Here is an 11876-nt window from a genome sequence, read left to right on the forward strand (position 1 = left end):
CTAAGGAGGGGGTATTTAGGACAAAAACATGACTATTTTTTTTTTCAAAATAGTTAACTCGGATGGAAATAGACTCTTCTATTAGCACTAATTAAAGGTGTAATGAAACAAAAATTTGCAATCTTTACTATACTTTTAGTAAAACAAAAATAAAACATATTAAGCTCTAAAAAACCAAGGTGATACTCTTTGAGTTACAAAAACTCCAATCATATGTTGGGATCTATACAAACTCCATTTACAATAAAAATGATACAAAACCCCCATATTTTTAATAAAATTTAAATTACATCATTTTCATTATTAAAAAATCCAAAATTGCCCTCCCATACCAGATTTCTCCTTTCTTTATATCGTATTTCTTCCTCTCCCTCTACAATCAACATCACGTCCTCTTACTACTCCTGCACCACCACTAAAATCTCGATTATTTCCTGATCCTCCACCAACACCATCACCTTTTCTTCTTCCTTCACCGCCACCTGCACATCCTTTTCCTTCTTCATTTTAGTTGTTGTGTAAAACCTAGGGTTTCAAATTGTTTGAAATAGAAGATTAAAAAGTTGATATTGAATGACGATGTGATGATCGCTAGTGACACAATAACAATTCGATTGATTATTAACACCTGTAAGTAATAATTCCTACGCCAATTCATCATCGTTGTGATTGAATATCTTCATCCCCAAATTTCAAATTTGGTTAATTTTAATTGTCGTCTTATTAGGTTTAACTTTTCTCGATCTTTCATTTTAGGTTAGAAATTCAGTATTGTTCAATTCTTAGTTGTTTTGAGAAATCATATTGACCAATCGAGTCTTGTGAAAATTAGTCATTTAATTTGTGTTTGGTTTTCATCATTTTTCTTTTGTTGGTTCCAACATTTTTTTTTTTTTGATGAAACCTTTTTCTTGCTGTTGGTCTGTTTTTTACCTGGTTTTGTTGTAACATTCTTTTCTGTTAGTTTCATTGTATTTTATGCAAAAGCCTTTTTCATGTTCTTTTTGTGTTCATGTTGCAGAAATTTATCCTTCTTCTTATGATATCCGTTGTATCATGTTGAAAGGAGAAGATTCGTATAATTACGTTGAATATTACTTTACGGTGAAGTTCTACCGAGAAGCATATTCAAGAGCAACTAATCTAGTTCCCACAGTTGAAAATCCAGTTATAGTGTTTCCAAAAATCCCTTGTTATTAGTCCCGATACTCTGCCGCAACCAAGTCTTCCAAGTAAGAAGAAGAGAATCTTTAATACATGTTTACTTCCTAAGAAGAAGATGAGAACTTGTGGTAGCTTCCATGTTTTGACTACCCATAACCGAAGGACATCCCATGCTCAACATATGTGAAGCCATTTCGATTACGATTCTTTGGAATTTCAGTTTCGATTTATTTTAGACTACATACAATATGTATTTAATCTACTTTTCAGATTTCATTTTGATGTTTTTTTTTTAGTTATTTTTCATTTATTCTCTTTTCTATTCTTTCTACAGTTAAACATGTTAATTTGTTGCAGATGTGTCATGTTTGTTTCATTTTTATACTAAGTTTGGCAGAGCGTGCAGGCTTTTACAATCTGTTGGAACCAAAATAACAACATATTTTTGCTGGAACCTTTTTTGGTTTCATCATATTTTTGCTGAAACCCTTTTTGGTTTCATCATTTTTTACTGCTATTTTCTTTCGCATCTTGACAACATAAAAGATAATGTTGTCTACTATCTGCTAAAATAAAATTACTAAGTGGTGTTTTCTTGGTGCCGCAGATATATGATACACTATTTATGGATTTCGAAGATCTGTTTACATGCTTATCAAGTGTTACAACATACTGAATTAGTGGAAATTTATGCCATTTTTTATTAGTGGCAACCAATGTTCCCAACAAAATTAGACATCATATTTTGTAGACATAAGCTGTAAGGAACTACAAACTGAAATCAATTAAATCTTTTTTTTTTTTTACAGAAACAGTAATTTGTCACCTTTACAATCCGTCGATAACCATTTTACAAGTAGTTTAAACTTCAACAAAAACTGAATCTGCCAAAAAAAACTGTATTTTAGGCACGACTTGCGAGTATTATTCTCTTTTGTCAAGGAGGATCTTACAGGTCATCTTTGGTCTCACATTCTACACCTTTTCTTGTTGATCATCTTGACGGATTTCGTCTTTTTCTTTAACTCGTCTTCTTTCAATAGATTTTCATAGAAAGGTTTGAAAAAGCGCCAAAATGGAGATGAGAAAAATAGTCTAAATATGTTGTCCCTTCTTTTATATCAAAGACTTTATTGCAGATGCTTCTGCGCACAAATGATGCAACGAGAACCTATATGGCTCTGTTTCTCTTTTTTCCCCTGTTGTGAAACCAAAAGTAAACCATAAGCACCAACAAAATGATGAAACTATAACTGAAAAATGATGAAATCATAACTGAAAATGGTGAAACCAAATCTGGTTACATCAAGAAAATATCAAGTAAACACACCCAACAGAAAACATACCCAACAAAAATATGGAACCATAAGTGGGATGGTGGAACCAAATATGGTTTCATCAAAAAATTGAAACAATATAACACACCAACAGAAAATGGTCGAGCATATGTAAACCACAAGTGGAAGTGATGAAACCAAATGTGGTTTCATCACAAAAACAAGAAATAAAACACCAACAAAATTTCATAAAATTGAACGGTTTCACATTCAGTTAAAAAAAATGAAACCTAAACCTAATTAATGGAGTGACACTGATCAGCTTACCAGATTAAACATAAACCTAGCAAAAAACCCAAAAAATCAAGAAAGATTAAACCTAATAATCTTTGTTTCACATTCAATTGAAAAAAAAATGAAGCATCAACCTAATTAATGGCTACGCTCATGTTGATTTCATCAAAAAAAAGACCAAAAAAATTATCACCATCAACGCCATCACCACATAGTTGGTACGATTCTTACCTTTTAGAGTTTTTTTCTCTGTTTTCTTTAACTTTTCATCTCTCTTTTTCTCCTGTTGAGTTTGCTTCTTCACCATTTTGTTGTTTGAGAGGATTTAGATCAGAAAATTAAGAAGATTTAGGTCAGAATTAGTTTCATTGGTTGAAGTAAGCATTGAAGAAGAGAAGAAGGAAAAATCGAAAATCGGAGGATGATTTTCGCTACGGATGGAGACAAATCTGATTTTTTCTTATGTTTCAACGACAAAGAAAGAGAACCAGAAGAAGATAATGATGGAATCGATGAAATAAGTTGGGAAAGGTGAAAAAAATAAGGGGATTTTCAGAAAGTTCGAGTATTTTTTTTTCTTTTTAAATCATTTATTTTGTTGGGCCTTTCTTACATAGATGTTGAAAGAGTTGGGCGTGTAATCGCGCGCGTTAAAGATAAAATATCTTAAAATTGGTGTCCGATTCTTATGGAAAATGGCACGCACATAGCTTTTTGTTTCGTGAACGGACAGTGATCGGGATTGCTGCCATGACCCATGCCCGCCCATTGCCATCGCAAATCTCTTGGCTGGTCAAACCCAGGAAAGGGACACGTGTTAAATTCTAGAGATGAACACTTGTATGATGACTGCTCACTAAAACAGGCATGGGCAGCACCACCCATATCTAGTTGTACATCATCGAAGCAAAGTTTGACAGGTAGATGATTACCCGGAAAAAGAAGAAGCCACGTGTTTTCGAGAAAAGAAAACCGTTACATTGTCTTCCACTTTGATACGCCAGCCACTTCGGTGATAAATATCGTGTCTACCTAATTTAGTCCGAGAAAGTTATTATTCTGCGTTGTTTGATGCACATGATGACTCTCAAAATTATGCGGGCCCCAAAATTTTATTAACGGTTCAGAATCCTCCTCTAAAAAGCCCGACAAAAAGAAGAAATTGAGTGCTTTAACTTTGGTGGTTCCGACTCGCTTCCTGTTAAACATAGTTACCACTTAGCAGTACTGGTTTGATTCAACGTAATGCCGATAATCCGTACAACGCAATGCTGACCGGAAAAGAATTTGATGCTAGCAAATTTCGAACTCATTTATATATATGCAAGTTTCGAACTAAAATCACTGATATCAGCGTCTACTAATTTTAGTACCGCATTACAGTGATCTCCGCTTGGCTTATGAAACAGGCTATACAACCATGATCATCGACATATAAATGTGTGTTTTGTAGGGCTAATCACAGTCATGATGATATAAAGTACTCATGTTAGTGGGAATAGAAAAGACAATGATTATAAATTAGTTGGTAAGGTATGTATGGTCCATGTAAAGTAGAAGGTTACATGAAACTGCTAATGCTCATTATGAATGATGCGTCGGAATAGTACCAAAACATTATTACCTCTCGTCGATTCAAAAAAGAAAAGATCCTTATATATTCCAAATTCTGGATCTTTTAACGACATTCTCAGTCCTTTTTAGTAAATAAAGACATTTAAATAAGGACCCACCGTAAATAAGAATAAAAACAATAAACCTTAGTGTTAATCACCGTCGATGCTGAAGAACTTAAATAAGTAATATACGGTTATGATTTCGACATAAATATTTTCTCATGTATTTTTTTCGACCATATAAAAAGTGAAGAAACAGATCAGCAGTTCGCACGTTCCTCTTCCGTAGCTTATGGTAGTTTTTTGATTGAGAGCTGGTAAGACGTTCTGTTTCTTTCTCTTTCATTACCTGTCAATAACAAAGAGTTTTACATTTTTACAACAAAACAAAACTAAAAAAGAAAAAAACCTCAAAAGATCTTGATTTCGATTTCCACAGATCTAATAATTCAAAAAACCAAAAAAAAAAAAAAAAAATCAGTCTTTTTTACTGGTTTTGGAAACAAAGCCAGCCAGCCAGGAGTTTATAAAGCGCTGAAAAACTTAAGATTTTAATGTTTCGAAGAGTAGTAATATTCCTAGAGGATCGATAATAATTTTTGTGTAAGAGAAAAATCGGAGTTTACAAGGAAGAATATAACCAGGCAGGAGGGTTGTCTATATCTTTCCATTGGAGAGATTACGACAGTGTATATTGAAATGGAAAATAGAGATCTATGAATTATTTCTCAATTTAATCTACCATTTAATTTTTAATACAAAATTAAGGAAATTAAAGTTTTCAGAAAAATTTGAGTAAGTTTTTAGAGTGTAAAAGAGGAGTGAAGATACTCAAATTAAAAAGTTTTGATTCTGTCAGGTTAACAGAGAAATTATCAAGCTTTGCAGAAAAGCTTAAAACTGCAAAGCGTCAAGTGAAGCGAAGATCAGGAAAAAGCTTACGTAAGTAAAGTTGTGTCTCTCGTAGTGATAGGTCATATAAAACGCCTTGGCTCTGTTTTTTTCTCTATGGTTTTCATTTTATTGAGTGTTTTTCTTTTTCTGCATTGAATTGAGATTACATTATTATTTTCCATTAAATTTTTGTCTATATTTGAAGATCCCGTTAAAGAGCCAGCTTGTTGTTGTATCGATTTCTGTGTGAATCGAAGCAGGACATCGTCGCTACATCTATTTTATATTCCGCTTTCTGTTTCTTTCTTCTTAGTTTTGGCCTTTGGGGTTATGGCTGTCTCTTATTTTTGTGTTAAATTTCACTGTCTTTTGGAACTTCTCTGACTGACTAATCTAGTTCTTCAGAGGTGCTTGATCCCATCTCTAAAAGGTTTTCCGTTTAATTTTTCTTGTGATGATCTTGTATTACGATTCGATTACTTTGATCCTAGTGATAGAGCTTTGATGTATTGTTAGAAAGTAATATTGGGTATCTGATCTGATGTCAGGTTCATTTGATTTGGCAGGTTAGATAATAAGAATTCTGAGTGCAAATTATCGGGAGGAAAGATGAGTGGAGCTGTGCTTGTAGCTATCGCTGCTGCAGTTGGCAACTTGTTACAAGGATGGGATAATGCTACAATTGCAGGTAATTTGCTAATGAATATATTAGTTTGGTTTTGAAGTTATCTTTGAGTATCATAGATTACTAAATAACCATCTTTGATAGGTTAATAGCCGAGATTGCACTTTTGTATCAGTTAAATCAATTTTTCTCCACCCTATTTTGCGAGATTCTTTTGATGCCTTGGTTTTTCTACTGATTTTTAGATTTCATTTGCTTGACACATTATTTTGTCTTCTACAGGAGCTGTTCTTTACATAAAGAAGGAATTCCAATTGGATAGTCAGCCAACTATGGAAGGGCTAATTGTAGCTATGTCGCTAATTGGAGCAACAGCTATCACAACATGCTCTGGCCCAATCTCAGATTCGCTGGGTCGTCGTCCTATGATGATAATTTCTTCAGTTCTGTACTTTGTTAGTGGACTTGTTATGTTATGGTCTCCAAATGTCTACATCCTTCTTTTGGCAAGACTTTTGGATGGGTTTGGAATTGGTCTATCAGTTACGCTTGTTCCTGTTTATATATCCGAAACAGCTCCACCCGAAATAAGGGGTTTATTGAATACTCTTCCACAATTCACCGGTTCTGGTGGAATGTTCTTTTCGTACTGCATGGTTTTTGGGATGTCGTTGATGGATTCACCTAATTGGAGGTTGATGCTTGGAGTTTTGTCCATACCCTCTCTTTTCTATCTTGCATTGACAGTGTTTTTCTTGCCGGAGTCTCCACGTTGGCTTGTAAGTAAAGGGAGAATGGCTGAGGCAAAGAAGGTTTTGCAGCGATTGCGTGGAAGGGAAGACGTATCAGGTTTGTGCTCAAGTGCTGTTCCTGTGATTTACTTTATAAAATGGCCGACCACTGCCTGTGATGGCACTTCATACTTGGATATCTCACATGGAGACTTGATTGTTTGCTTGGGGGATTCCACGTACGACATACATATGTACAAGAGTCCCCTGGTCAATCCATTATTTTGATTAATCCCAAACCGGTCTTCAAGGCCTTGAACATACATGAGTAGTTTTAACACATATACATAGTGCATTTGGGATCTCTCGTAGTAGTTCAGTTGATCTAGTATTGTCAAGGATCAATATCAACTGCCACATACCGGAGCATCACTGCGGTATAGTAGTCCAGTGGTTGAATGCATCCATGGGTCCACTGGCTTGAATCAAAATTCAGAAGTAGCTAATCTCGACACATTATATCCCCATTAAATAATTGTGTTCAGTTTCAAGACCATGAACACTTGAATAATCATAATACATATACATAGTGCATTTGGGATCTCTAGGAGTAGTTATGTTGAGTTTGTATTCTCGGTGATCAATATCAACTGTCACATACCAGAGCATCACTGCCATATATTAGTCTAGTTGTGTAATGCATCCATGGATTCACTGGCTTGGATCAGAGTTCAGAAGTTGTTAATATGACGTTATATCCCCATTAAATAATTGTGTTCAGTCTATCTTAACTGCAGGATGCATTATTCTTAAGATTTTATCATTTAGGTGTTGACCGGATAATATTTGGTCTTAGCGAGATACAAATTCTTAGTCAACTTCTCCTAGTTGAATGAACTTTATCAGAGATCTTGTTTGGGTGTCTTTAGCGGACTAACTTATACATAATCAGAATTTATTTTATGGCACCGGAGAATACACAAAAATGTACATCTTATTTTATAAAAAGGAAGTAGTGAATCTATTAATTTAGGCTATTTTGGTAGCCTGATACACGAAGACTTGTATGAACACCTTTTAAAAGCTCTAGTTTATTTGCAGGTGAGATGGCTTTGCTGGTTGAAGGTCTTGGAGTTGGTGGTGAAACATCTCTAGAAGAGTACATAATAGGTCCAGGGAATGATCTCACTGATGAACAAGACCCAGATGCTTATAACGGCGACATTAAACTATATGGACCTGAAGCAGGTCTCTCCTGGGTCGCCCGACCTGTCACTGGGCAGAGTGCTCTTGGCATTGCTTCTCGCCATGGAAGCATGCTGAGCCAGAGTAATGTGCCTCTTATGGACCCTCTTGTAACCCTATTTGGTAGTGTCCATGAGAAGTTCCCTGAAAGTGGAAGCATGATTTTCCCTAATTTTGGCAGCATGTTCAGTGTGGCTGAACCTCATGCTAAAGAAGAACAGTGGGATGAAGAGAGCTTACGGAGGGATGGTGAGGATTATACATCTGACAATGCAGGAGGTGATTCTGATGATAATTTGCAAACCCCATTGATGTCACGTCAAACAACGAGCATGGATAAAGACATGGTACCACCTGCTTCTCATGGAAGTATCTTAAGTATGAGAAGAAATAGTAGTCTCATGCAAGGGAATGCTGGGGACACTACCAGTATGGGTATAGGTGGCGGTTGGCAGCTGGCCTGGAAATGGTCAGAAAGAGAAGGGCAAGATGGAAAGAAAGAAGGAGGATTTAAGAGAATATATTTGCACCAGGAGGGAGTTGCTGCATCTCGACGTGGGTCTATCGTTTCGGTACCTGGTGGTGAAATCCCTGATGAAAGTGAGTTTATCCAGGCTGCTGCTCTAGTGAGCCAGCCGGCTCTTTATTCGAAGGAGCTTATGGAACAACATCCCGTGGGACCAGCTATGGTTCATCCATCTGAAACTGCTGCAAGTGGGCCAAGGTGGCGGGATCTCTTGGAACCTGGAGTCAAGCATGCATTGGTTGTTGGGATTGGGATTCAAATACTTCAGCAGGTACAAATTCGAAACAGCTGAAAAGCTACTTACCATCATCTATTCGCTTTGAGTATGGGTCTTTATGTGTTTTTGATTTTCAAAGCAGCATAAAGAAGTTTGAGATCTTTTAGCAGTGATATGCTTATGATTGGTGTATATGTTATATACCTAATTAGCTTAATTTTCTTGGATATAGTTTTCTGGCATAAATGGCGTTCTCTACTATACGCCTCAGATTCTTGAACAAGCAGGTGTAGGAGTTCTGCTTTCAAACTTGGGCATCAGTTCAACTTCTTCATCTCTCCTTATTAGTGCTGTCACAACTTTGTTGATGCTTCCTTGTATTGCTGTTGCCATGAGGCTCATGGATATTTCGGGTAGAAGGTAATCGTTTTTTTTTTCTTTTTCTTTTTTCCTGTTACTTTATGCTGGAGGCATTTCTGAATTGCTTTACCTGTTCTTTTCATGTTGGTTTTTACCATCTGTGCCTATGTACATAAATTCTTTTCTAACTTTCGACTATATCATTGGTCCTCTATGGCGTTTCAGTTTTCATCAGCTGACACCCTCTTTTGGTGCTCTTCCTTGTTGTTGCAGGTCGTTGTTGCTGACTACCATCCCTATTTTGATAGTCTCTCTCATTGTACTAGTCCTCGGTAATGTTATTCACATGGGCTCCGTGGTCCATGCTGCAATTTCAACTGTCAGTGTTATAGTCTACTTCTGTACCTTTGTCATGGGTTTTGGCCCGATTCCTAACATCCTCTGCTCGGAGATCTTTCCTACCCGAGTACGTGGTCTTTGCATTGCAATCTGTGCGCTAGTGTTTTGGACCGGGGACATCATAGTCACATATTCACTCCCTGTGATGCTCAACTCCATTGGACTTGCTGGAGTTTTTGGTATCTATGCAGTTGTCTGCTTGATATCATGGGTATTTGTTTTCCTAAAGGTTCCTGAAACCAAGGGCATGCCTTTGGAAGTCATTCAAGAATTTTTTGCTGTCGGTGCACAGCAAGCTGCTGCTGCGAAGGATTAATCAAGTGACGGAGAGGTTGGAAATTCAATTGGTTAATCGGATTTACAGCTATAGAAAACATAATCGAGCTCTAGTCCTGATAGATGGGTTCCAGTGGGGATTTGGAATTCAAGGGATAACAGTGGGGGGTGATGATTTCTGGAAGAGAAGGTAAATGACTTGAAGTGCGATGAAGAGGGACTCGTGATAAGGTATTTCAGGGAGCTTGGTGCCACTTCGATCGGCATTTTATTTCTTTTGTAGGTATTATATAACAGGAATCTTTACTTTTTTTCGTACAACGCTCTTGTTTCTTTTAATTTAAGCGTTTTCTTCTCTCTTTTTGTTTTGTTTAAATTTGTTGAAGTTATATTATTTAAACCTGAAATGTTCCCGATATAAAATTCAATCACTCTAGCCATCATTGCATCTTATATTCAGGGGAAGAGAGAAAAACATGAAAATTTAGATGGTTCATAACAGATACCTCCAGAGACAAAAATAGATGTTAAAAGTTCTCCTTGGGTGGGTGTGCATATCCCAAGTAAGATGCCGTAGAAACATTGCGGATGCTTCTAGCCTTTTCCGCGATGTATATTAGATTTCCTTGCTATGCACATCTTCTGTACTCAAAGTATACGATTCTTTTAATAATCACCAGAAAAGTTTAATTAATAAACCAAAGTTTCTGGAATTTTATCTCCTTCCGTCGATTCTACATAGGTTCTTTTTAGTACCAAGATCATATCTAATCAAGAAAACCCAAGTTACGTTTCTCCTCTCAAACTAAAAGAAGAATAAGCATCGATGTCACGATTGTCGAGCGTTCCTGAAGATGTCTATCTTGAGATTCTCGCAAGGGTGCCGGCGAAAACAGCATTAATATGCAAGTGTGTTTGCAAGTCTTGGTTTCATACAGTATCTAGTCCTAGTTTTGTTAAGATGCATCATGATCTTACTATCCAGAAGAACAACCCTAGTCTCATGTATACTGGATATGACTGGGTAAGAAAAACTTGCGAAACCTACACCATACGTTATGATGCAATAACGGCACCGCGTGGTAAGGGTTATACCGTTAGAACAAAATATCCGCTTGTATCTTCCTGTTGGAAGGATGATATTGAATTATTGGGTTATTGTAATTAGGGGTGCACATACCCTACCCATACCCGCCAACCCTACCCTACCCGCCAATTTTTTAACCGTATCCTATCCTATCCACTATTTGGCGGGTAGGGTGACGGGTAAAGATTTTTTTAACCGCCAGTAAACGGGTAGGGTGACGGGTATAGACCATATTCTACCCACCCTACCTAGAAGTGCACATACCCTACTCCTACCCGCCAACCCTACCCTACCCGCCAGTTTTTTAACCGTATCCTACCCTATCCATTATTTGGCGGGTAGGGTGGCGGGTAAAGATTTTCTTAACCGCCGGTAAACGGGTAGGGTGGCGGGTATAGGCCATATCCTACCCACCCTACCCGTTGTGCAGCCCTAATTGTAATGCTCTGGTTTACTTTAGGAACCATTGCAGGGGACTGTCTTTTCTTTGGAACCCAGCCACCAAAGAATACAAAATAATACCCAAACCACCACAAGAGTATACCAAGAACAGTACATGTCTGTGTTAGGATTTTCACGGACCGCCCGACCCTATTTCTGGGACCGACCACATAGCACCGATATTGTCCCCACTTGACCACCTGTTGCAGCAGGTGTGGGGTTTTAATATAAAAGGTCTCGGTGCTATGTAATGAGATGCCAAAGCTTATTAAGCGCCACACGTACTCCTCTTATTCCATGTGGGACTATCCTAGCTATACATATGTGGTGCTTATCGAGCCACATACTCCAACAATCTCCACCTTGGCGAGATTAAACCACCTCACCAATCCAATCATACTCCACCATATGATCACCGTCCGTATAGGTACCCATCGAACATGATTATTGTCACTACGCGCCCTGGAACCCTACTCCACCTTGAGTTAATGGGAAGGCTAGCACTAACTCCACCTTGAGCACAACCTTGCCCACCATAGAATCCTGCTCCACCTGAGTTAATGGGGTGTGGCACTAACTCCACCTTGAGCGCTAACTCTACTTTGGGCCTTGCCTGCTCCACCTTGAGTTTGACTCCACTTGCGCCCTAAACCGGATGACATACACAACCACTTCTCCGTTCGGACAGTAGCCCCAACCATACGCTCTGATACCAGTTGTTAGG

The 11876-nt window shown here is 37.6% G+C and overlaps 1 protein-coding gene across 2 annotated transcripts; it reads left to right on the forward strand.

The window, feature by feature from the left end:
- Window positions 1–4608: 4608 nt before the first annotated feature.
- Window positions 4609–10067, forward strand: LOC113357008 (monosaccharide-sensing protein 2-like). 2 transcript variants are annotated; one of them, XM_026600262.1, is made up of 7 exons: window positions 4609–4668; window positions 5211–5293; window positions 5812–5933; window positions 6153–6719; window positions 7703–8643; window positions 8822–9009; window positions 9223–10067. In XM_026600262.1, exons 3-7 carry the CDS (start codon window positions 5855–5857, stop codon window positions 9662–9664), a joined length of 2217 nt encoding a protein of 738 aa, XP_026456047.1. In that variant the 5' UTR covers window positions 4609–4668; window positions 5211–5293; window positions 5812–5854; the 3' UTR covers window positions 9665–10067. The 2 variants fall into 2 exon arrangements, with proteins under 2 accessions (XP_026456047.1, XP_026456049.1); XM_026600264.1 differs by lacking the exons at window positions 4609–4668; window positions 5211–5293 and adding an exon at window positions 5553–5675.
- Window positions 10068–11876: the final 1809 nt, after the last annotated feature.

The sequence above is a fragment of the Papaver somniferum genome, chromosome 3, assembly GCF_003573695.1.
Source record: "Papaver somniferum cultivar HN1 chromosome 3, ASM357369v1, whole genome shotgun sequence".
Taxonomy (NCBI): Eukaryota; Viridiplantae; Streptophyta; class Magnoliopsida; order Ranunculales; family Papaveraceae; genus Papaver; species Papaver somniferum.